The 26,216-nt window shown below is 46.2% G+C and overlaps 1 protein-coding gene across 3 annotated transcripts; it reads left to right on the forward strand.

Annotated features, from left to right (window-relative positions):
* Positions 1-1,918: 1,918 nt before the first annotated feature.
* On the forward strand, positions 1,919-25,454 carry PLAT (plasminogen activator, tissue type). 3 transcript variants are annotated; one of them, XM_037886345.2, is made up of 15 exons: positions 1,986-2,073; positions 5,441-5,499; positions 12,153-12,253; positions 13,647-13,686; positions 14,183-14,314; positions 16,883-16,996; positions 17,406-17,580; positions 18,400-18,491; positions 18,787-18,958; positions 19,334-19,419; positions 19,814-20,009; positions 21,108-21,244; positions 21,320-21,460; positions 23,225-23,370; positions 24,246-25,454. In XM_037886345.2, exons 3-15 carry the CDS (start codon positions 12,191-12,193, stop codon positions 24,402-24,404), a joined length of 1,653 nt encoding a protein of 550 aa, XP_037742273.1. In that variant the 5' UTR covers positions 1,986-2,073; positions 5,441-5,499; positions 12,153-12,190; the 3' UTR covers positions 24,405-25,454. The 3 variants fall into 3 exon arrangements, with proteins under 3 accessions (XP_007064249.1, XP_037742273.1, XP_037742274.1); XM_007064187.4 differs by lacking the exon at positions 5,441-5,499 and having other exon boundaries at positions 1,919-2,073; XM_037886346.2 differs by lacking the exons at positions 1,986-2,073; positions 5,441-5,499 and adding an exon at positions 10,545-10,936.
* The last annotated feature ends 762 nt before the right edge of the window (positions 25,455-26,216 follow it).

Below are 26,216 nucleotides of genomic sequence, written 5' to 3' on the forward strand. Positions count from 1 at the left end.
TGGCTCCATAACCCCCCATATGTAGTATCCTTGTCTTATATACTCAAGTCATTAGTATTTACTGATGCAGGAGATGAGACTAGATGACCCAATTGTCCCTTCTGGCCTTAAATTGTATAAAATTCCTCATAAGAGAGCTAATTTCTCTGACTGCTTCTCTAGAACTGAACTCATCTGTGCCTTGGCAGGGCAACCATTCCTGCTCTAAAAAGTCCATGGGGTTTTCATAAAGCATTACAAACTCTCCAGTCTTTCCCCTCCACACCCATCACTGACAGCAAACCAACCAAGTGTTAATTCCTTCCTTTTCAGCAGCGTTGCCTATTGTGGCCTTCTCCTGCAAAGGAGCCTGTAGTTCATGCTGCTTCCAGATATTTCAGTCAAATGCTCCATCTTTATGATCTGAACCCAATCCGATCTGCCTCAGGGAATCAGAAGTTAAGGACAGAAAGGTTTGAGGTCACATTTCGTCCTTCCACCCAATCCCTCCTCCAATGGTATAAGACAGCTTTGTTCCTATGGGAATTTCTGAAGGACTTTAATTGGTTATTACTGGTTTTAGGTTGTTGGCTCTAAGGATCAGAGTCATAGTCTTAGATGGACTCAAATAATGAAAAACAATTTAACTTGTTGGTCCTTAAATTGCTATTCCCAATTCCCCCCTAAACACTCTATAGCCTTGAGCCTCCCACCCAATGTCTATTTTCCCAAGAGCCCTAATTTAATCTCTGAGTGTCAATGATTCCCCTAAGATTGCCTCCCACTGACCTGGTCACAGACAGTCATATGGGGCTACACTAAAAGGCTGAGAAATATCCAGGATCTCAGATGAGGCAGCAAGAATCTCCTGAGAGCAAAGAGAAAAGCTAAAGAATCTCTGTTAAAAGATACAGGGTGTATAAAGATCCTAGTAGTTAACCAGGGAACTGGGCAATAAGAACTCAAACCTCTGCTGCTGTTAAAATCAGGTAGCCTCTATTTAAAAATCATCATCAATGTGCCACAAGTACTCCTTTTCTTTTTTCATCAATGCAGGGTGGCCCTGCACAAACATGTAAGACACAGTCCCTGCCCCAGAGAGCAAAGGCCTAACCTTTAGAGAAAAGTGGCCATTTGAGAGAGTGTAGTATCCACTAGTGGAGAGGTAGACTGGGTGCATGGAGGTTCTTATGTCAGGTGCTAGGAGAGCATTATCCCAGCACAGGGCCTCAGACTGCAAAATTCAAACCTAGATTCAACATGTCCAGTGTCTGGCTGTGTTTGGACTCAGGGATTTTTTTGAGGCCCTCGTCTACTCTCCCGCTTCCTCCAGTTATCTCTCTCACACCCTTTCCTGCCATGTCCTCTCCCCCGTACATTGCTCTGTACTCTCTATGGCTGTGGGACAGGTTTGTTCCACTCACAGATTGGGGTCTCTTTTTCTAGTGATGTGAATAGGCACCATTCAGAGACAGACTCCTAGTGCATTATGTGCCTGAACTGCACCATCTGCCTGTTTAGCGTGGGAAGCTCCCTGGAGGAGGGACATGGTCTTTCTCTATAGTTTGCACAGCACCATTTAAGCTGAAGGCCCAAGGAAATAATGAAGTTTTGTATCTCTTGGGGCATTGTGTGGGTGGTTCTCTGCCCCCCATTCCTGGAACCAGGATGAAGGTTCTCTTTGTAAGTGGCACTTATCTGATCTGTTCCTGGCTCTCAAAAGGAGTCAAAAGGCAATGATACCAAAAAGACGCTGTGGAGTCACTAACTGCTTTCTGATTAGGACCATGAATAATGCTGATTGGATGAGAGCCAGGATGTGTTCTGCTGACTTCATCAGGCACTTCTCCTCCCCCTCATCTTTGCAAAAAACTAACCCAGCCCATCCTGACCTCATCACTGCAGCCTACCACTGTGTATCTTTTCCGCTGTGTGAAAAAGTCCCCCCCCCCCCAAAGTCTCCACCCCCTTGACTGGCATTTTAAGAAGCACACTGGAGCTGTTTAGAGAGATCAGAGCTCAGACATATTCAAAGCACATCCAGGCTGCACTGAAAGGAAACCATCAGTAGCATACAGAAGAGGAGAAGTGAAGGTATGTGTTATTCTGCACCTGTCTGTGCAGAATCTTTCCTTTCCCCCTATGGCTTAGTGTTGCAATAAGAGTAGAGCAGGGGTAAATAAGGTCACACTTGTGATATTAATTATTACTTCTTAATTAATTAGCATGATGTACGGCGCTTTAGAATGTGGAATTTAACTTAGCTGTTTCTTTTCAGCCTCTGGGGAGAACTATAAAGTTGGGGACAGATGGTGCTTTCCAGTTCTCTTAGGAAAGCCTTGCTACCCCAAGTCAGGGAAAAGTGGAGCAGCTAAAGGACTGACAGCCTCTGGCACTGAACTGCACTTGAGTAGGAGCCCCCTGCACAGAGAAAAAGAAAATAATAGTGTAAATAAAAAGAACAGATCTTCCAATAGCAACAAAAGACCCAGAGTGCCAGCTGTGAAATTATCATTTGTCCTGCTCGTGAGATGGGCTGAGGTAGGGGTCAGACTGCACATTTCTCTTCAGGAGTCCTGTCTAAGCAGGGATGACAGAGGGGCCTCCGTGGGCTCTCTAGGCTTCTTCCTCTTCCCAAACACAACCAGCGCTATAGCAAATCTTCAGAACAATTCCCAAACGGGGAATCAGACTTCACAAGTGTCAAGGGAATGGTGTATTTCAGAGACATTGAAGGGATATAATATAAATGCCCTGTCTATGGAGGTGGCAAACAGGAAGAAATAGTAAGAAACTGCGCACCACAATGCTCAGTACAGGACTGGAATACTTGTGGCACTTTAGAGACGAACCAATTTATTTGAGCATAAGCTTTCGTGAGCTACAGCTCACTTCATCGGATGCATACTGTGGAAAGTGTAGAAGATCTTTTTATATACACACACAAGCATGAAAAAATACCTCCTCCCACCCCACTCTCCTGCTGGTAATAGCTTACCTAAAGTGATCACTCTCCTTACAATGTGTATGATAATCAATCCTTTTCTTTTTGCGAATACAGACTAACACGGCTGTTACTCTGAAACCAGTACAAGACTGGGGCACTACAACTCCTCTCAGCAGGCAGTATGGGGAGAACGGCACTAAGACTCTTTCTCCCTGCAGACAGGAGGGGCAGTGAGGCCCAGACTTTATGCCCCTCTGATCAGAGCTAAATCAGCTTAGAGAAGTATCAGCACAAATGGCAAACAGCTACTGATTTCAAATTCAGAGTCAAGGCAATGGGCTCTAAAGAGAAGAGCATGGAACTAGGAGTCAGGACTCCTGACTTTTAATCTCTATTCTGCCTCTGACTGTCAATGTGACCTTGGGTGAGTCTCTTCACTTCCATGGGTCTCACTTTCCCCACCTTTAAATTGGGAGTAACATTTATTTACCTATTACTGAGGAGAGTTGTGATGCTTAAATCATTAACGCAGAACATGTGAAGTTCAAAGTATTCTTGTTTCTGAGGCATCTGCAGAGATGTAGCTGCGTCTGCAGAATGCAGCATCCCTTTGCTGTGTTGATTCCAGATCGGTAATGAGTTATGTGCTACAACACAACACGTGCATTGGGTGCACTAACTCCATACTGCTCTCCAGCTTTGTTTAGCACAAGGTTATTGTGACACCATCAGGCAGGTGCACCAGAATCCAGATATGTGGTTCTGGGGGTGGCAAAGCATCATGAGGAAGATAGACTAGTTACATGCTACCCAGCTCACTTGGTGTTGTGCAGAGGTTTGCACTTGGGATGGCGTTGCACTAGGGGCATGTCTACACTACACTGTATCTGGGAGGGAGTGAGCGACCCAGTCTGGATCCACAGACTCATGCTAGCCCATTAAAAATAGCTATGTAGATACTACGGTTCAGGTTGGAGATTGGAATCAGAAGCCTGGTAGTGGGGAGAAGAGGGCAGCTTGAGAGCCTGAGCTGCCACATCAAAACACTGTTTACACAGCTATTTTTAGAATGCCAGCAGGAACCCGTTACCACAAGTCTGTGGACCAAGGCTGGGAGGCTTGCTCCCAGATTCTGTGTAGACATGCCCTAAAAGTGCAGCCATTAACCTCTGCACTGACTCCTAATCGATTTCTACACAAGACAGCCTGGGGGTGTTTTCTCTAGTCAGACCGTAAATGCTTTGGGAAAAGGTCTGTCTCCTTAGGTGTTTGTAGCACAGCAGATCCCTGATCCTGGACTGCACACACACTCTGGGCTTCACACCACTTAATATATTCCTTTAAAACCTCAATCCAAACATTGTAAAAACACCTTATCATAGCCAAATATCCTCTTTCATCTCCCCCCATCCTATTTCCCCCTCCCTCCTCTTTGTTTCTCTACTTAACTTCAGACAAGAAACGAGTTCATTCAAAACAAAACATTTGTCCATTTACATAAATGCCCCAGGTCTGCACAAATCAAGCAGATTCTAATCCATTTAGAATTCCATAAGAATCCAGCCAGAAAGTACTTTTAAAGTGACAGCATCAATTATAGTATGACTTGGATTACCTTTAATGTATCTTATACAGAACGAAAGTGTCAGCACAGTAAATCCAGCCCTTTCTATCTTATCGCTGGATTAGTTTACCAACGGATATAGTGGATTCTCCATCACTGGCAATTTTTAAATCATAAGTGGATGTTGTTCTAAAAGATTTGCTCTAGGAATTATTTTGGAGGAGTTCTATGGCCTGCTATATACTAGGAGGTGAGACTAGATGATCACAATGGTCCCTTCTGGCCTTGGAATCTATTTGCTGGTCACGGGGCAGAAGCATTAAGGCTCAGAGCAACAGGAATAACTAGGCCAGAGGCAGCTGGACAAAAAAGATTATTGCTAGAGGGTCTCTGCTTCTATCCATGTAAACATTCTCATATTTTCGGAAATCCGTGTGCTTTCCTAGATAGGGCTTATCATTCAGAACACTCTGATTGGGTAAGGCACAGCCGAGGCCAGGGATAAGACTGGGCAAACAACGGGCAAACAGCAGTTACCAGCCTTCCAAGCACACTGGACATCAGAACTGCCCTACAGCTACAGATAAGGGACTATGCACTCATTTCTGTGCATTGGAGAGGCGCTGGCCTGGAAGGCATAGCAAGGGTTATTGGAACAAAGAAATCAGATGACATCCATGAGATACAGGAAGCACTATTTGGTACAAAGAAAATTAAAGGATATGGGCTACAGGTCAGCACTCCTGGAGTGTACAGTAGACTAGAGTACATTAAAAACTGACTAACAAGCTAAGTGTAATTGGGACAGAATTTGTTTTATATTTAATTCACACTTTAAGTAGCTCTGATGCTTTTTAAATGGAAGATTCTCCTCTCATACCAGTCTCCAAGATTTTAATACAAAATCTTTCAGGATATAAAAACATCTGATTCCTTCTTTTTCCTATCAGAACAAGCTCCGGTTCCACCTGATTCCACACAGCCCAACTCCTGCTAGGTGACTACCCAGGTTAGCTCCAATACTTTGTTCTACTGCAGGAAATTCGGACTTTGACACAACTGGCTTATTTCCAGGGAATCCTAAATTTCCTCAGAAGAAATGGCTCCGACATTCTCTTCCACAGACATACTTGCTGGAGTATTAGTTCAGAAATTCTTCCTTTCAGATGAGTAAAGTCTCACTTCCCTTAATGAGGTTTAAGAACCTCCATTCTCATGTGCAGCTTTAAGAAGAGGAATTGCAGCCTCCCTCTGGCTGGCAAGAGTGACATTGGTCCTATGGTGCTGATTACCATCCAGTTATGGTTATACGGCAGCATCTGCAAAAATTCAAAGAAGTCATAGCATAGCCCTGATTTCAGGCAATAGCCTGAGGGCTTCTGCATAATAAATTGGCACTAGATTTGATCAACAGTCTTGTGACTTTAGGGTAACAAAGATTGAGATGCTACTTTGCTACAGCACTCCTGGGGACTTTAAAGGCTTATGTCAGATTAATGTCCATATTCCTGAGAATCATTGCCTGTTTGGAAAATGTTTCTGCACTTTTTTTTTTAAAGCCTGCTACATAGCAGGGACCCCCTTGTACAAGGAATTTTGTAAAGCCAGGGCCCTGGAAGTCTTTCCTGGGAGATTCTGTGAACATCCGGGACTTTACCACTGAAATGTGGAAATATCTGTGCATCCTCAAAACTCTTTCTCCAGGTCTGACATCTGGAGATTTTTTTTAAAGTACCTGTAACGCTCTCACATGCCCTCTTGAATCCCCCACTTTTTTCAGACCTATCATGAGACATGGTAGCCTACACTCTGCTGTTACCACTGCTCCCTCTGATTCAGGGCCTGGAATAGTTCACTTGGGTCTTTTGCTTTTCCATCAATCAAACCCCATTTCCTAAAACAAGACTTATTTTCATTTTCTCTCTTTCTGCTTTTGTTCCTGACCTGATGACTGACTAATCTGTCATCTTTGCATTCAGCCAGCCATTATCCAGCTGCCCTTACTGGCTTTATTTAAATAGCGGAGCGTGAACTCCAGATTTATGAAATATCAGTTCTTTCAAATACTTGAGCCAACTTTCTGCTCTCTCAAGGAAGCCTGATGTAGACAAACAGAGGAGACAGAGAAATGAAAAAAGGTGAGAGCAGATGAATGATATGGCAGAAATACGAGTGACTGCAGAATAATCCTATAATTTAGAAACTGATAGAAGATATGGAAACAATCCTCTTGCTGCTCCTCCTATTTCCTGCTATCTAGAGCAGTCAGTACACCCTTGGAGGAAGACAGAAGCAAAATCCCTTACTTTTATGATGCTCTTGCCACAATGTAGTGAGTCTATTTACATGACAGTTGGACAAAAAAAAAAAATCACTAGTTTCTGACTGCAGCACCAGTAACACTGGAGGTTTTGAAATCTCTCATGTTGGGTACAGAGGGCCGTCACTAGCAATCTCATGAGAAGTCTCCCCACTCTGGCAGTGTATCCTACCTTGTTCAATTGGGAAAAAAATGTCCCCAGTATGATTATAGGTGAAAATGACTTACTTGAAGGGAGCTGTGCAAGTCTATGGCACTTTACTGAATGTCCCTGTACCTAGGAATTTACCATCTAACCCAGGCAAATATGATACATGGAACCAGATATCCGCTACTTAATTAGAGGCTTGATCCAGGAAACACTTGGTGAAATTCGTTGGCCTGTGTTATGCAGGATCAGAAGGACCTTAACATCTGTGGCTCATAAATGTGGAAAAACAAAGTGTTGGAGTGCCCTTTAGTGCTATTTTGCTCCCAGGGTGGAGTCCCTATGAACTGTATACTACTAATTCTAATCTACCTTCCTCAGTAACCTAATCTCTGCTGTACCACATGCCTTTAACATTAGTATAGAGCCCCTTTATTAACCCAAAAAGAAAAGGAGTACTTGTGGCACCTTAGAGACTAACAAATTTATTTCAGTGTAAGCTTTTGTGAGCTACAACGAGCTGTAGCTCACGAAAGCTTAGAATCATAGAATATCAGGGTTGGAAGGGACCTCAGGAGGTCATCTAGTCCAACCCCCTGCTCAAAGCACGACCAATCCCCAACTAAATCATCCCAGCCAGGGCTTTGTCAAGCCTGACCTTAAAAATATCTAAGGAAGGAGATTCCACCACCTCCCTAGGTAACGCATTCCAGTGTTTCACCACCCTCCCAGTGAAAAAGTTTTTCCTAATATCCAACCTAAACCTCCCCCACTGCAACTTGAGACCATTACTCCTTGTTCTGCCATCAGCTATCACTGAGAACAGTCTAGATCCATCCTCTTTGGAACCCCCTTTCAGGTAGTTGAAAGCAGCTATCAAATCCCCCCTCATTCTTCTCTTCCGCAGACTAAACAATCCCAGTTCCCTCGGCCTCTCCTCATAAGTCATGTGTTCCAGTCCCCTAATCATTTTTGTTGCCCTCCGCTGGACTCTTTCCAATTTTTCCACATCCTTCTTGTAGTGTGGGGCCCAAAACTGGACACCGTACTCCAGATGAGGCCTCACCAATGTCGAATAGAGGGGAACAATCACGTCCCTCGATCTGCTGGCAATGCCCCTACTTATACATCCCAAAATGCCATTGGCCTTCTTGGCAACAAGGGCACACTGTTGACTCATGTCCAGCTTCTCGTCCACTGTAACCCCTAGGTCCTTTTCTGCAGAACTGCTGCCGAGCCATTTGGTCCCTAGTCTGTAGCGGTGCATGGGATTCTTCCATCCTAAGTGCAGGACTCTGCACTTGTCCTTGTTGAACCTCATCAGATTTCTTTTGGCCCAATCCTCTAATTTGTCTAGGGCCCTCTGTATCCTGTCCCTACCCTCCAGCGTATCTACCTCTCCTCCCAGTTTAGTGTCATCTGCAAACTTGCTGAGGGTGCAATCCACACCATCCTCCAGATCATTTATGAAGATTTTGAACAAAACTGGCCCCAGGACCGACGCTTGAGGCACTCCACTTGATACCAGCTGCCAACTAGACATGGAGCCATTGATCAATACCCTTTGAGCCCGACAATCTAGCCAGCTTTCTATCCACCTTATAGTCCATTCATCCAGCCCATACTTCTTTAACTTGCTGACAAGAATACTGTGGGAGACCATGTCAAAAGCTTTGCTAAAGTCAAGGAACAACACGTCCACCGCTTTCCCCTCATCCACAGAGCCAGTTATCTCGTCATAGAAGGCAATTAGATTAGTCAGGCATGACTTGCCCTTGGTGAATCCATGCTGACTGTTCCTGATCAATTTCCTCTCCGCTAAGTGCTTCAGAATTGATTCCTTGAGGACCTGCTCCATGATTTTTCCAAGGACTGAGGTGAGGCTGACTGGCCTGTAGTTCCCAGCATCCTCCTCCTTCCCTTTTTTTAAAGATGGGCACTACATTAGCCTTTTTCCAGTCGTCCGGGACTTCCCTGGATCACCATGAGTTTTCAAAGATAATGGCCAATGGCTCTGCAATCACATCCGCCAACTCCTTTAGCACTCTCAGATGCAGCGCATCCGGCCCCATGGACTTAAGCTCGTACAGCTTTTCTAAATAGTACCGAACCGCTTCTTTCTCCACAGAGGGCTGGTCACCTCCTCCCCATGCTGTGCTGCCCAGTGCAGTAGTCTGGGAGCTGACCTCGTTCGTGAAGACAGAGGCAAAAAAAGCATTGAGTACATTAGCTTTTTCCACATCCCCTCACTAGGTTGCCACCCTCATTCAGTAAGGGGCCCACGCTTTCCTTGACTTTCTTCTTGTTGCTAACATACCTGAAGAAACCCTTCTTGTTACTCTTAACATCTCTTGCTAGCTGCAACTCCAGGTGTGATTTAGCCTTCCTGATTTCACTCCTGCATGCCAGAGCAATATTTTTATACTCTTCCCTGGTCCATTTGTCCAATCTTCCACTTCTTGTAAGCTTCTTTTTTGTGTTTAAGATCAGCAAGGATTTCACTGTTAAGCCAAGCTGGTCGCCTGCCATATTTACTATTCTTTCTACACATCGGGATGGTTTGTCCCTGTAACCTCAATAAGGATTCTTGAAAATACAGCCAGCTCTCCTGGACTCCTTTCCCCCTCATGTTATTCTCCCAGGGGATCCTGCCCATCAGTTCCCTGAGGGAGTCAAAGGCTGCTTTTCTGAAGTCCAGGGTCTGTATTCTGCTGCTCTCCTTTCTTCCCTGTGTCAGGATCCTGAACTCAACCATCTCATGGTCACTGCCTCCCAGGTTCCCATCCACTTTTGCTGCCCCTACTAATTCTTCCCTGTTTGTGAGCAGCAGGTCAAGAAGAGCTCTGCCCCTAGTTGGTGCAAGTCCTGGAGGAACCAGGAAATTGTCCCCTACCCTTTCCAAAAACTTCTTGGATTGTCTGTGCACTGCTGTATTACTCTCCCAGCAGATATCAGGGTGATTGAAGTCTCCCATGAGAACCAGGGCCTGCGATCTAGTAACTTCCGTGAGTTGCCGGAAGAAAGCCTCGTCCACCTCATCCCTTATGCTCAAATAAACTTGTTAGTCTCTAAGGTGCCACAAGTACTCCTTTTCTTTTTGCGGATACAGACTAACACGGCTGCTACTCTGAAACCTGTCTTTATTATCCCAGTGTGACTCCTGGTTAGACAGTCAGGTTTATTACAAGTTCTTGAATTCAGTAACATTTCTGAAAAAGAAGATGAATTTCCCCTGTAGTTGTTAAACTCATGCTGTCAAGGTCAGGATTTGCAGGAGATCGCTTATATACCCTCGTCTCCCTAATCTTTTATTGTTGCTATGAGGTCTCTGAGATAACTGAAGAAAAAGGAAGCCCCTGAAGAAAAAGGAAGATGAAAGTAGTGCTATGAGACCAAAGCAAAGCTGCACTGCCCCTGTGGGGAACAGACCCTCTCAAAGAGCCCCTCACTGCCTACACCCCTTATTCCAGGGTGTTCTACTTGTGCAAGGATAAGAACAGTGCCTGGGTCCATACAGGAGCAGTAATGGATGTTATCAGTTTGGATTAGAGAATTTTACATATAAAAATGCTTTAATCTGCTCTGGACTGAAGTTGAATGATAAAAGCTTTCTGCAAGGTGCTCAATGGGGCTCTCTCCTCCCTCCAGCAACTTCCCCAAACCATGAAGTACTTCTCTACTGCTATCATGAAGAAAATTACCTGTCTCTTGCCTTTGTTTGTGAACAGACTGGGGGAGGGGATACTGGAGAGAATGAAATGGCAGAGACGCCACTGCAGAGTTGAGCTATAAAGATCAGAGCTCATGTTGCTGCCATTAAGTCTGTCACCGAAGGAGGCTGAAAATGCTGCTCAGTAAAGAGGCAGGGAACACACAAGACTACTGAACTCCTCAGAGCCTGAATTTTCCCACTGTAATCAGTAGTGATCAGGGCAGCTCCAAGGAAATTCACTACCAGAAAGGAATTCTGCCAGCCAGGTAAGAAAGAGGACAGGGGAAGGAGAGAAGGAAAGTAATATATTCATTGGAAGACATGGATGCAGGCAGAGGTCTAAGTCTATTCTTCCTCTCAATCACATCAGATGAGCTAATGAACTGTGCAGGAATAGATTGTTTCCCAAGGTTACTGTTGGGAGGTCAGAAGATGTAAAGATTTCTCATAGGGGCTGGAATAGAGCTTTGTCTGAAGTGACTGCTGCTGAGGTAGAATAAAGGGAATGAGAGGCTGTTGTGACTACAGGGAAGTGAGTCAAGGAAAGAAATGCATGCTTGAACAAGTGAGATGGAGTGCCAGACCACAAGCTAGCATCCCAGCCAACTAACCTACTTTCAACTGCCTGCAAGAGGGGCAGGATGATAGTTGAAACAAAGTCCAGACCATACAGGGCGTGGAGGTTAAAATACTGAAAAACAGATCTATTGCTTTAAATTCATTCATGCTGTCCACACCCCTGTCTGACACCGAGTTGGCCCGTCAGCCTTTTTTGGGCCCCTGAGAGCTAACACCCCAACCTAAACACTCCTACTCTTTCAGACACCTCGTTTTGGCTTCTCTTGAGACACTGTATTCTGTTTTATTAGACAAATCTAGGAGTCACAATTTCTTTTGTGAGAGTCTCGAGTTCTCTGCTGCCACTCAGCACCCTTGGATTCCCACAGCCTGTGGAGACGTGACCTGGACTTGTCTCTTGCCAACGTCAACCCCCCAAGTAGTGCCAGACAGGCACTGCTTAGTGCCAGAGCCTAGGAACTTGGTTTCTGCCATTTACCCCTGGGAGGTGGCAGTGCTTAAAGTGGCCTGAAAAAAGTAGGGGTCTGTCGTACCCTGGGAGCAGCAACTTTGGTAACTCAGTAAAGTGCAGCCTTCCATGACACAGCTCAATTTTTTTTACTCTTTTCTCCCCTCCCAAGTCTGCAACCCCTCCCCTCCTCCCCCTGCCACTTCAAACAGTGGGAGGTGGGTCTGGTTCCAGGCTGTCAGGACCCTTCCAAGTCACACCAAGGCTCCTAGACTCTCAAACTGAGATTTGCAAATGCAAAGCCAACTCAGGGATTTAGCCACTCCCTGCAAGCCTCCTTCCCTCTGAAAAATCCGTGGGAGCTGTATGGATAAAAGCTCTTGTTTGCTTTGACAATATCAACCTCTGCTCACACTGGAGGCTCACTGCTCACCTTGTTTGTTTGTTTTTTTTAGATTCTGAGATTTGAAGGAAACCCTGGAAAACACAGAGGATGGAAGGGAAACTCCTGTGTCTGTACCTGCTGATGGCAGCAATCACCACTTTGCAGTGCCAGGTAAGAGGTCAACATGCCAGTGCCACTCTGGGAGATCCCTGGAGGGTCCTGGCACCCCTTGGTGCCCTAACCCTGGTCTGGCAGCACTCTCATCTCTTCTTGCCGGAGCCTCCAGTGGTCTCTGCTGGTCAGGAGACGGGGCAGAGTTAAACAGTTATACAAGTCAGAGAGAGAAAAGCTGTAAGAGGGTACCAAAGTTCAGCTCTAGGCCCAGGCTGCAATTGTTCCCTGCAGTGAATTATTCAGGGCAGTTTTTAATTGTACCAAGCAATGCGCCTTCCGTCACTCTCTCAGATACCCCTGACTGTTAGCAAAGGCTCCATCACAGGGGTGGCCATCCTAGCCTGAGAAGGAGCCAGAATTTACTGATGTACATTGCCAAAGAGCTACAGTAATACATCAGCAGCACCCCCCGATCAGTTTCCCCCCAGCGCTACCCACCCACCGGCAGCCCTGCCGATCAGCGCCTCCCTCTCCCACCTCCCGATCAGCTGTTTTGTGGTGTACAGGAGGCTCTGGGAGGGAGGGGGAGGAGAAAGGGCATGGCAGGCTCAGGGGAGGGGGCGGGAAGGGGTGGAGTGGGGGCAGGGCCTGTGGCAGAGCCAGGGGTTGAGCAGTGAGCGTCCTCTGGCACATTGGAAAGTTGGTGCCTGGAGTTCCAGTCCTGGAGTCGGTGCCTAGACAAGGAGCCACATATTAACTTCTGAAGAGCAGCATGTGGCTCCGGAGCCACAGGTTGGCCACCCCTGCTCCATCATGTTCAACCTTTGCTTGATTTCCCCACATCAGTCTTACTTACACCATCCTATCATCTTCAATTACACTTGACCATTTGAATTTATGCAGAGGGTTACCATATCCCTTAGTCTCAGATATTGTGTGGCCTCAAAACCGCAGACCCTGAAGAATTCTAACTTTCTTAGTTCTTAATCTTTCCTCATTAGCAAGCCACTCCGCTCTTCAGTCATTTGTGCTGCTTTGTGTTACTTGGGACCAGATTAAAGAGAGTCTCTTTGTGGGAGTATTTCTATTCCACATACCTTAATGGCAACGCATGCTTTTCCCTCTACCTCTGGGCCTGGGGAAGGGCAGTTGCCTAAATTCTCATCTATGGCATTTGCACAGAAATAGTACATGGTGGTTAGCACATGTAAATTGTGTGCAACTGGAAGGATCCTTAATGCGCAACCCCAGGAACATGAGCCAATTTGTGCTTGGTCCCTGCTATCCTGGACTATTATACATGTGTCTAAGGCACTCCCCACAATACCAGAAATGCCACACTGAGGAGGGTGGGAGGAGTGTGTCTCAAAGCTCTCCAGATTTTGGGAGCACTTGGTAATTGAATCTCTAAGACAGCAGCCACTCAGGCTTCCTCTTTCTCTGCTTGCAGGAGCTCCTTGTGCGCCTCAAACGGGGAGCCAGATCTAAAGGTAAGGAGGGGAGAGGAAACCCATTCTAACTTGGGCTAAGCAGATGTGCAGGGCAAAGCAGACTGGTGCTGAGGAAGTGAAAACAGGGCCAGGCTCATGCTCCAACTATGCCCATTCTCATAGGCTGTACTGAAAAAGATTTGGCCACGGAAGATATGGAGAACATACCCAGCATGCTGTAATATCTTATACAGTTCAAAAGACACGGAAGATCTTACACACACACACACACACACACACACACACACACACACACACACACACACACACACACACACACACACACACACACACACACACACACACACACACACCATTCTACATCCAACAGCACAGCAGGGAGAGGGACACAGCAGCTCTGGCCTGGGAAGGGAAGAGAGCTCTGTTAACAGAGGGGAGCATTCTGCTGTCCGGGAAGGGGTGCGGAGCACAGCCTCTATGGTCAGACAACCCCATTTGCCTTTTCCTAAGGAGGGTTTCCTGTCTCCAATTGCAGCCACTTGCACTGACCGTTCATCCCGACAGATTTATCAGCAGAGGGAGACCTGGCTACGACTTGCAGGAGGCAGAGTAGAATATTGTGTGTGTGACAATGGTTGGAGTCGTTGCCACAGCGTGCCTGTCAGAAGTGAGTATGGAGCAGGAGCTGGGAAGGGAAAGGGGAGCATCTGCATTTCCAGCATTCAGCCCTGTTAGACAGAAAGGGGGACTCTGCTCTGGAGGGAATGATGATTGTGCACAGAGAATCTGGGGTTTACATGGATGCACTAGGATGTGCCTACTCATTGAGGCAGGAGTAGGAGTGTAGGCTGGGGCAGAGAGGTAAGCAGAGATCAGTGCCAGGGTGAGTGGGGAAGATGGAGGAAAGGGGTGGAGGTGTGTACAAGCTGGACCAGAGGCAGGAAACAAGGCGCATGTCTGGCAACATGCCAGAGAGAAATGGGCAGTAAGGAGGCTGAGAGGAGAAGTCACAAATCATAGTTTATGGCCAAAAAGGATCAAGAGATCATTTAGTCTGACCTCCTGTTTATCACAGACTAGCAACACCACCCAGCACCCACAGTTAGAACAAAATTATACAGCCCACATGAGAATACACTATTATGAGAGGATAGGAGGGATAAAGGTGCACCAATGTCGCAGGCCCCTGCAATGGCAGAGAAATGATTAAGTAAGATATACCCAAATAATGTGGGCAAGTGACCCGAGCCCACAGAAGAAAGTGATAAAACCCAAGCTTTCTGCCAAACTGACTTGGGGGAAAATTCCTTCCCAGCCTCACATATGGGGTCAGTGATGCCCTGGCAGGAACCAGCCAGTGAAGCACCAGATACAGAGATGCCACCTCAGAGCCCTAAATCACTCTGCCCAATGTCCCTTTTCTAGCTGGGGCTAGGCCTGATGCTTCAGAGGAAGGGGATTTAAAAAAAAAGGGGGGGGGCAGGGGGAATCGCTTCCTGACCCCTGCCAGTTGCCAGCTGAAACCCAGAAGCATGAGCTTTTAGGAACATAAGACAATCTGGAAATGAGCCCTAGGACTGCTGTGCGTTTCCCTTCCATCACAAGCAACCCCATCATACCATCACACTCATAAATTTGTCCAACTCTCAGTTAAAACTAAGTTGTTTGCCCTGATAACTCCTATTGGGAACAGTCTAATTTCCAGCCCAGATTTGTTCATGGCGAGTTTATATCCATTTGTTTGTGTGCCCACATTGTCCTTTAGTTTAAATAGCTCTTCCTCCTTTTTGATGTTTTTATTCAGAGTAATCAGAGCCCCTCTCAGCCTTCTTTTTGCTAGACTAAGCAAGCCAAGTCCTTCTAAGTCTCCTCTCATAAGACAGGCCCTCCGTTCCCCTGATCATCCTAGTAGCTCTTCTCTGCATTGGTTCCAGTTTGAATTCATATTTCTTGAACATGGGTGACCAGCACTGTACACAGTATTCCAAACGAGGTCTTACAAGGATACCTTGTACAATGGCATTAGTTCTTCTCTATCACTACTGGAAATGACTTGTCTGATACATCCTAGGATTGAACTTGCCTTTTTCACAGCTGCATCACACTGGTAGAACAGTCATCCTGTGCTGTGAGGGACCTCCACACCCAGGTCTCACTCCTCATCTGTCACCTCCAACTGATGAGCTCCCAACTTGTAGTAGAAATTCTTATTAGACCCTTATACTTTGTACGGTTGAATTTCATCCCATTTCTGTCACTCCAGTCTTCTAGATCATCCAGATCTTCCTATATAATAATCCGATCCTCCTCACGATGTCTCCCAACTCTGTATGATCAGCAAATTTCATTAGCACATGCCCAAGTTTTGTGCCAAGGTCATTAATAAAAATATTGAATAAGATTAGTCTCAAGAGCAATCCCTGAGGAACTCCACTGGTAACTCCCTCCAGTCCGATAATTCACCTTTCAGCACAACCCACTGCGTTCTCCCCTTTAGCCAGTTCCTTATCCATCTTAAAATGCTTGTACTGATCCCCACCTTCCCTGATTTAACTAATAGTTTCCCATGTGGTACCATGTCAAATGATTTACTGAAGTCCAAGTATATTAAATTTACTGCACTTCCCTTATTTTAAAAAATCAGTTATTTTCTCAAAGAAGGAAATCAGGTTAGTCTGGCACAACCTACCTTTGGTAAACCCATGTTGCATTACATCCCCTTTACCATTACATCCATGAATTTAATTATTCTTTCCTTCACAATTTGTTCTAAAGCCTTGCATACTACTGAAGTCAGACTAACAGGTCTGTAATTACCCAATCACTTCCCCCTCACCCGCTTTCTTAAACATAGATATGATGTTAAGTATTCTCCATCATATGGTATTAACCCCAAAGAGAGAGATTTATTCAAAATCCTTGCTACCTGACTATCAGTCTCATGTGCCAGTTCTTTCCATATTCTGGGATGGAAGTTACCTGGTCTCCCCAATTTGAGCCCATTAAAATCTAAGTTTTCCTTCCACCTAAGATGTGGTAATTTCCATTTCTAGACCCTCATTTCCATCAGCTGTACTACATTTATTCACATGTTCCATATTATCATCCTTATTGAAGGCTAAAGCAAAGTATTCATTTACTTTTGGGGCCATACTAGTTTCTCAGATGGGGAGATATTCATGGCTGCCTGCGGATGTGAAATCTAATGAGGTTTCCTGGCTTGTTTGCTTGACAGGATGTGCTCACAAGAAATGTTACAATGGGGGTCAGTGCAAGCAGGCATTATACTCCCCTCTGCACTTCATCTGTCAGTGCAGTCAAGGCTTCTCTGGGAAGAACTGTGAGATAGGTGAGTGCATGTGCAGTGAGTACAGCTACATATGACTCGGGGAATGGGGAAGGGTTTGGCTACCCAGAGCTGTGGGAAGAGCTACCCAGAGGTTGCTGCAATGTAACAGGCCCTGAGCTATGCTGTCTCTATTTATTTCAGAGCTAATACTACAGGGGATCTTATGCATCTGGGGGAAGGATACCTGTGCTGGTGGCCTGACCATAGATATATACTTTCTAGCCTCGGGGATGAAGACCCTCTGCTACACATGGGGTCTGGACTGGCCTGTTGAGGCATTTATGCTGGGCTAGTGACTGTGGTAGCTAGGGTCCCTCCACAAGGGAACAGCTCTCAGAAGCTCAGGGGAGGGAAGCAGAGTCCATGTGGGACCAGTTTGAAGCTACCATTTTGCTTCCCTGTCGCTTAGATACCGAAGTCCCATGTTACAAAGACCTGGGAGTAACATACAGGGGGACGTGGAGCGTGACTGAGAGTGGGAGTGAGTGCTTAAACTGGAATATCAGCATGTTGGCTCAGAAAAAGTACAATGGGCGGAGAGCAGATGCTGCTCAACTGGGACTTGGCAATCACAACTACTGCAGGTGAGAGGCACTGGTGATGAGGGAGTATAACACTGTGGGGAGGCCCTCTCAGGGGTGACCTGACATGGGGCTACTGGAGAACACTTATGGGAGAGAAGTGGGTCTTGGAACTCTCAGGGTGGTGGCCTGGAGAGTGGGGCCCTGAAGCAGGCTCAGAATGAACTGGGACAGAGTGGCTAATGGTTCTCAGATGGGTGACCTGGGAATGGTGACCTTGGCATGGGACTGAAGAGCTGTTGTAACCTTGTTTTGTTTTGGGAGGAACTGTTTAGCATAAGAGATCTGTGGCACCTCATGTGGATAAAAGGGTTTAAATTTGGTACTGAAAAAGACAGTCATTCTTTGCATGAGCAGATTAAGGGGAAACTAAGGAAGGTCACACCTGATCTGCTGAGGTTGCCCGTGACAGGGTTTCCCTGTAACAGTACCACAAAGAAGCGGGGATTGTATGTTGAAAGGGCCAGGAAGCTACTTCCTTCCTAGGCCCTACATTCTGGCTCTCCCACAGGGGATTTCACTCTGCTTCAAGCTGCATATCTAATCACCCCCTTTGTTCCTTTCTCCCACCCTTGCCTCTGTACCTGAAACCCCCTTCCTGAGCCAATCTACCTAGCCACCACCTGCCTCTCCAAACCTTCCTTAAATAACCCAATCCCTAGTGCTCTCTGCAACAGCATTGCACACGTGTAAGCTACAAACAACACTCCACTCCTCCTGCCTTCCATTTAACAATCAACATTCCTCAAGTTACTCAGCTAGACTGCCAGGGCTGGACTGTGCATTGGTATGGAGTTATATACACGTTACCATCTCTCTCAGGAACCCAGATGAGGACTCCAAACCCTGGTGCCATGTCTACAAAGGGGGGCAGTATACCTGGGAATACTGCAGCACACCTGCTTGCTTAAAAGGTATGTGCAGGGCCAGAGGGGATACCTGCTGTGGAGACTAGATTTTTAAGGGGTCCCTGGGCCCGCAGACATTTCCATAGGCTGCAGAATTGAGCACTTTAAACTACATTTAAGCTTCTAACTTTGCTGGCTGAAAAGAAAGCGTCTTACTGATGTAGTGGGGATTATTAGTGAGAGGAGATCTTCTTGGAAGAGGAGGCAACAGTTGATGCACTATATAAACAGCTGAGGAGGTGATGCTGGGAACAGTTAGCAGCTGGTACTAATCAGTTAATCTGCAGATTTCTTGTTGCAGGAGAGGAGGACTGCTTTTCTGGGAAGGGCATAGAGTACCGGGGCAGCCACAGCACTACCAGCTCTGGTGCCACCTGTCTGAGATGGGACTCCAAAACCATTGCCAACAAATTCTACACAGCTTGGAGGTTCAATGCCCACCAGCTGGGTCTTGGGAGCCACAATTTCTGCCGGTAGGTAGAGAGTTAATTCACAATTTTTACAAGGTACCTCCCTTGCCCCATTCTCCCTAAGGTGCAGCTCTGACCTGTCACATGAATTAGGACATAGGGGATACACAGTATTCCAGGGAACACGCCTGGCCACAGAGCGATTATCTTTGTGATGTCACTCCATGCCTGCAGTTTTCTGCAGATACTACTAGGCACAGATCTGGTATCCTCCAGTGAAAGCTCACAAGGTGGCCTTGTCCCTAAGTTACACTCGAAGGATACAGACAGTTTTTGGAAAACAATGCTTTTCTCCGTTGTCCCCTCCCCCACCAGGCTCTCTACAGGTCCAATGGGAGTGTGAGCAGCTGAAACAGTTTCCCCTTTTCTGTATTCCAGAAACCCTGACAATGACTCCAGGCCATGGTGCCACGTGCTGGAGGCAGGCCAGCCAAAGTGGGAATACTGCGACGTGCCTGTCTGCTGTAAGGGACATCCCCACACTCGCTCTCCCCTGACTTTTCTCTTCCTTTCAATCCCCACTGCTCTGCTTCTTGCCATTGTCACACTCAAGCCCCTTTCAGTAAGGTAAGAGCTGGATTGCCGCTGTGGCAGAGCAGCAGGGGAGTCTGTGGCTCCCACACAGGTGTCTCTTCCAGACTTGCAAGGAAGGCAGGAGAATGGGGGGCACGTGCAGGTCTTCCTTGCTTTCTTTCCTGCCCATGTGGCAGGTTTCCAAGGGGTAAGAGAAATCAGGTCATCAACAGCATTGTGTCCAGTGCTGCTTCAGCAGATGCTAAGCACATGGAGGCTTTTTACCCCATGAGAGAGGCTTTGTGCTGTGGCCCTTATTCTGATTTCTGTGTTTGTCATCCACAGCCACGTGTGGCCTACGGCAGCACAAAGTGGCCCAGTTCCGAATTAAAGGCGGCCTCTATGCAGACATCACCTCCCACCCGTGGCAGGCTGCCATTTTTGCCAGGTATCGTCGAGTGACTGGGGAGCATTTCCTGTGTGGAGGAATCCTGATCAACTCCTGCTGGGTCCTGTCAGCTGCCCATTGTTTCCAGGAGAGGTGAGAGAAGAATCCAGTTAGCGCCTCTGGCATAGGGACTAGATACTGGGTCTCCCGATTGCAACAGTGGGAGTACTGAGAGAAAAAGGTCCCAGTGCCCTGACTACCCTTCCATGGTAGACACTGAGCCAGGGTGGGAGCTGCTGCAAGCGGAGGGAGTCCGAGTAACCGTGCCCTTCAGAACCTCTTGCTCCCTACGTTACTTTCCCAGCTATAGAATAAGATCCTCCCCACCACCACCACCCTTGGGGATGCAGGACAGCTTAAATAGATACAAAGGTCCCCTCATATCACCTCCCTCACTGCTGCAGCTAGGAAGGCACTCTCCTGCAGCGGCAGCACAGTGAAGGAAGGCAAGGCTGTGGTCTTGGGCTAGGCCTACTGTACTTAAGAACTATAGTGTAGGAATAGTGGGGTTTAAACTCTGCAACTTCCTGTCAATCTCATTCTTTTTGAGTTAACCCTGCATCTGTTAAGCTAGGCTCAAATCTGGGGAATGGGAGCGATTGTTGCAGTGACTGCTTTATACAGAAAATTTACTACACAGTCATGGAGACCCCATCCCACTGTGCATGGCTCCATCGAGGCCCCATCTGGAACCCTGCATGCTACTCTAGTTACTGAGTTTAAGAAAGGATTATCTGATTGGTTTTTTTTCTCTGAGCGAGAGAGAGAGAATACAAAGGAAGCATCTGGAGTTATCAAAAGTCCTACAGTAAAGAGATGGTCAAGATGAACATGGCCAGTATCAAGAAAGGAGCTTGGGAGGCAAACAAGCTGTGGGACATAAGATACCTCAAGGAGACTAAGAATTAATCTGTTATACAGGGCAATGAGAATAGAACCTGGGGCAGCCTGAGACATGGCGGGGTGGAGGGAGAGAAGGGGAGAGCAGATGAGATTTTCCACTGTATGCAATAGTCAGTACTATGAGGAAGATGAGGACACCCCTGAATATAAATCCAGACTGACTGGTTATGTAAGGAGTAACAATTCTACATGAGAAAAAGTTGAGCTCCTGCTGGGCAGCTGACACCTTCAAAGGATGAGTCTCTGGAGTTGAAGCTGGGAGACGCTCAAAGCTCTTTCATTGTCCAGGTTTAGTGTCAACCAGCTAAAGATTGTACTGGGTAGGACCTATCGAATGATCCCTGAGGAGAATGAGCAGCAATTCCAAGTGGAGAAATACATCCTGCATAGCAAATTTGACCCAGAAACTTATGACAATGATATCGGTAAGAACTTCCCTAGCCACACATTCAGAAACTGCACCACCAGCCCAAGCCTGTTCTTATATATTTTCTTTTCAGTTCTGTTACAGCTGAAGTCTGGGTCAGAAGAGTGTGCTAATGAAATGGACACTGTCCGCACTGTCTGCCTCCCAGAGCCAGGACTTCGGCTGCCTGACTGGACGGAATGTGAGATCTCTGGCTACGGCAAGCATGAGGAATGTAAGGAGATGATGTACCCTATGTAAGGGATTCTTCCACAGGGCTCCTGTCCCTCACCTTCATATTTAAAAGAACCGAGTTGTCCCTGGAATCACTACTACTGTAGTTAGTATTACAGTGACTGTACACCTCAGGCCAAATTCTGCCCTGAGTTATACCTGTAGCACCCTACTGAGCTCCATCCCTTGTATGAAACCTACAGACAGTGGGGAAGTATCTTAGGAGGTGCAAGACTCAAGCACAACAAATGAGCTAGGTGGAACACGGCAGCCTTAACTCCGTATTTCCTCCTCTTAATTTATATGTAGAAAGATTCTCTCTCACTCATTCTCCTGGAAATAATTCTCCTGTCAAGTGTTATTGCACAGTTGCAGATCATGCCACTATATTCTAGTAAAGCACAATATCTGTATGATGCTTAGGAACAAGAGAAACAGCAATAAGAACAGATGTTTAGAAGCCAACTAAACCACAGCTAGATTATTTCTAGTTGGCTTTTTAAAAAAAGTGTTTATCCATCTAGATATGCAAATAGCTGTCTGGTAAAAATAAGTCTTTTTTTGGCCATCTTCCCCTATCCCCTGGCTCCCTCCTAGTGCCTGTTATCCCTAATCTTGCATCTTTTCTCTCAATAAATTGCATGTCCTTCAAAGTAAGGGCCGACTGTTTGTGCAGGATCCAGCATAGCAGAGCCCAGATTCTGACTGGGGCCTCTCCATGCTGCTGTAGTTATGCCTCCAAGCGTATATCAGTGTACTTTTAGGACAAACAGAGGGTTAAGTGACAAAGTGTTAAAGGAAGCTAATCCTTAAAAAGCATCCTTTGGTGAAACCTCATTTGAAATCAAGTTTTATCTTTCTGAAAAATCATTTGACAGATAAAAACTATTCTGCCAAGTTTCAGGCCAATGCAGCTTGAAATGACCAAGATATTAACCTCTCAAAACACAAGTTTTGTCCCTTTTGAGTTCAGTAGAGCCATAATGCATTCCTATCTAGTTACATATGATCGAGTCTGCATGTATACAGATAGGACATCTGGTTCCCATTAGAGCAAGTCTAATCCCCTAAAGCCATAACCTCTTTCAGAGAGCTCACAATATTATCCCTCACCCCCACCCCTCCCTAACTTTACACAATTAACAAACCATTTTACCAAACAAAAGCTTTAGCTGAAATGGAAGGCTTTTAGTGGATGCAATTTAGGACACTACAGTCAGCTGAGAGAAGCCATATCCTGTCCCAGCTAGGTCCGAAGCAGTTTCCCAGCGCCAAAACAAAACCGATGGATTTTAAGTGACTCAAGTAGATAAGAGTTGAGATTTTTCTGTACCTACTTTAGAAACTTTGCTCTCCCTGATGATAGTTCTGGAATGGGGAGCGGGAAGGAGAGTTGCAAAACCCCAGAGGTATCTGGGGGCAGCAGAACTAGGGAGGGATGGGGTGGTGCTCCAGCAATGGAAACTGTGTGGGCTCTGCCCCTGCATAAACTAGCGTGTGTGGGGTGGTGACAGCAGGACCCACAGGGACTGGAGCAGCTGCCATTGAGTCAGGGAGTAGGATCTGGAGGGACTGGAATGGGACTGGGAGCAGATATGTGAACCCCCCAGGACGCTCCTTCCAGCCTGAAACCAGCTGCTGCCCTCTCCCCCATTTCACTGTCAGTACCTCCCAAGTCCCCTCTCTATCCCTTTTCCCTATCCGTTTACAAGGAACTTCTGCTCCCCCGCCCCCCCTCAATCAAATACATCCATTTCTCTTGCAGTTTCTCCTTTCTACTCAGAGCGGTTGAAGGAAGGTCATGTCAGACTGTTTCCACCTAGTCGCTGCACATCACAGCACCTGAACAAGACAATCACTGAGAACATGCTGTGTGCAGGGGACACCAGGCAACTGGATGATGCCTGCAAGGTAAACCTACCCCTGTCCCTACCTGTTCCATCTGGTTTCCTCCAGAAAATAGTTGCTAACAAAGCACTATGCTCCAATAAAGCAGAGCAAATGCAGCCCTGCATCAGCATATGGTGGGCTCTGGAGCAAGACTGTCCCTTGGTGATGCTGTAAGCTTCACAGCAGCCAGGAAGAGAGGTCACATTTAACCAAAATAAACATAGGACAAAAGGTATTGAAAACCCAAACTGCAGGAAATGTTATCAATAGCTGGGCAGGAAACCCCACCTGGTGCAGGGTTTCCTGTAACTTTCCTTTACAGAAACAGAACATGAAGTGCTCATCAGGGGGGTCTGTGATAGGATAGGGCACTGCCCCACAGAAATGGGACTAACAGGCAAAGGGGAGAGCATGCTCCAGTAGCATCAGACCTGGGGGGCAGAAATAGTTAAAGTTCCTAAAACAAAGCCCCACATATCAGCATCCATAATTCCCTAATGAGCATGTTCTCTACATACCACAGCATTATACAGTCACCACTTTACACAGTTGGGGGGGTGGGGGCGGGAACCTGATCAGGATTCTTCTAGGATTATTGTACTTTAAAGATTCCTCATGCGAGTTTCAGACTCTGATTTTTACAGGGATGATGCTGGGAAGTATTTTAGGATCTCACTTTTTCCTTAGTATAGCAGAAGGGGTGTAGGATGCTATCCTAGTAAACATGGATCCTAATTTTTCAGAGGGGCTCTCACCAACTCTACTTGAAGCACGGCACATAAGCTGGGCAGTGCAGAGGAAGTATCTACAGGGAATCTAATATCGGAAGGCTTAGCGTCCAGTCAGCAAGTAAAGAAAGTGAATGAACCTCTTACTAACCTGCTTTCTCCTTATAGGGTGACTCTGGAGGGCCTCTGGTCTGTATGAAGGATAATCGTATGCATCTGATTGGGATCATCAGCTGGGGAATAGGCTGTGGACGGAAAGACACACCAGGCATCTATACAAATGTGACTCGTTACCTTGACTGGATTCGGGACAAAATGAAACCCTGAAGGAGGAAAATGAATCACTCAAGGCCTTGCAGTCATGCCCCCACCCCTCCCGTACAGGAGGTACTAAGGATGCTGACAGGCGCTGCTGTTTGCACAAATGCCCTATGATCACTCACCTGTAGGGTGCAGGTGCACAGCAGAGTGGAGGGAGGGGCATACACTTTTTAGGTACTTTCTCTCTCCTCTTTAGAGATTATTAGCAGTGGGGGTTTTTTTTTTTTTAAATTTTGTACCAGGTCATATAGACACAATGAAAAGTAAGTTCTACCCCCCCCGCCCCCCACCCAGAAAACCCCCAAGTACTAACAAAGGAGTCTCTGCAGCCCACAGCAGTAGTGGGAGTGCATAGAAGGCAAAAAGGCACAAGTCTAAACTCTGGAAGCCATCTTCTCCCTCTTTTAGAGGGTAAGGTTATGACACTTGCACTATACTCCAAAGTATGTACACAGAAACATGACTGTAAATGCACTGTAGAGCTTGGACCATGTCCCATTTCCACCCCCACCTCAGAGGGTATGGGCTGCTGCTCAAATCCACTTCCACCTCCATATTTTCGTAAAATAAAAATACAGACATTATTTGGCGCTAGCCCCACCTCTCCAAGGTGCCCTTGAAAAGCTAGAGAGGGGTAGACAGAGTGAAAGGGGATCATAGCTTGCGATGCAAAGAGAGAATCCAAGTTTTGTGATCTCAGGTGAAACACCTGAAGATGAACACACACTGAAAAGCATGGGATTAGAGGATGTTCTACCACCACCCTAGTTCCATGCAGTGGGATTCCTAGAATAAGTGAGCACTTTGCCTGATGTCAGTTTCACTCATAGGCACAAACATGCTAGGAGTCCATCCACTTGCTCAGAACAATCTTCTAATGACACTTATCTCCTGCAGCACTTTGAAAGATTATTTTTATACTATGCAGATATTTAAACTTTCCTGTATTTGTCAGTTTTGTTTTTTTGTATGACAGTATAATTCCTACCACTATACTGACTTTCTGGCAAACCTAGGCTTAACCCTAGGAATATTAAACTATATTGGTCTTCTGAATTCAGCTTTATTACCTCCAAAGTCATTATTAATATAAAGTTTGTCAATGAAAACAGACTGATTTACATTGCATAAAAAGGCAAATGTCATTCTGGGATGTATTAACAGCAGAGCAATATGTAAGGCACAGGAAGTAACTGTACCATTCTAATCAGCACTGAGGAGGCCACAGCTGGAGTACTGTGCATCACATGTTAAGAAAGATGTGAAATTAGAGTCCAGAGGAGAGCCAACAAAAATGCTAAGAGTTTTAATAAACATGACCTGTGAAGAAAGGTTGAAAGAACTGGGTTTATCAAATTTGTAAAAAAAATTGTGTAAAGATGGCAATTGATTGTTCTCCCTGTCCACAAAGGGGTAGGACAAGTAGGAATTGGATTGTTTGTAGCAAGGGAGATGTAGGTTAGATATTAGGAAAAAACTCTTCCTATAAGGATAGTTAAGCATTAGAACAGGTTAGCAAAGAGGTTGTGGAATCCCCCTCCTTGGAGGTTTAAGAACAGGTTAGACCAACACCTGTCTGGGATGGTGTAGGTTTACTTAATCCTGCCTCTGGGATTAAGTCAACCTATACCATGAGAGCCCTTCTAGACCCAATTGAGTATGACTGTGATATGGCTGCCAGGCTGAGAGACATTCCACAGCAGATGAAGGGCTGATCTTCACTGCGGCACTTAGTTCATAAACTCAGAGGGGTTTGATTAGCAAAACTGGGGAGGTGCTGCTGCATCTGTACTTCATTACTAGCTCCAGCAGCACTCA

Source organism: Chelonia mydas, chromosome 26 (genome assembly GCF_015237465.2).
Source record: "Chelonia mydas isolate rCheMyd1 chromosome 26, rCheMyd1.pri.v2, whole genome shotgun sequence".
Taxonomy (NCBI): domain Eukaryota; kingdom Metazoa; phylum Chordata; order Testudines; family Cheloniidae; genus Chelonia; species Chelonia mydas.

What these genes read in the sequence shown, in the direction of transcription:
- PLAT (XM_007064187.4), top strand. Translation starts at nt 12,191, where the DNA reads ATGGAAGGGAAACTCCTGTGTCTGTACCTGCTGATGGCAGCAATCACC. An exon ending in CACACCTGCTTGCTTAAAAG is followed by an intron (nt 18,492 to 18,786) that starts GTATGTGCAGGG and finishes TTCTTGTTGCAG; the next exon opens with GAGAGGAGGACTGCTTTTCT. An exon ending in GCCCATTGTTTCCAGGAGAG is followed by an intron (nt 20,010 to 21,107) that starts GTGAGAGAAGAA and finishes TTCATTGTCCAG; the next exon opens with GTTTAGTGTCAACCAGCTAA.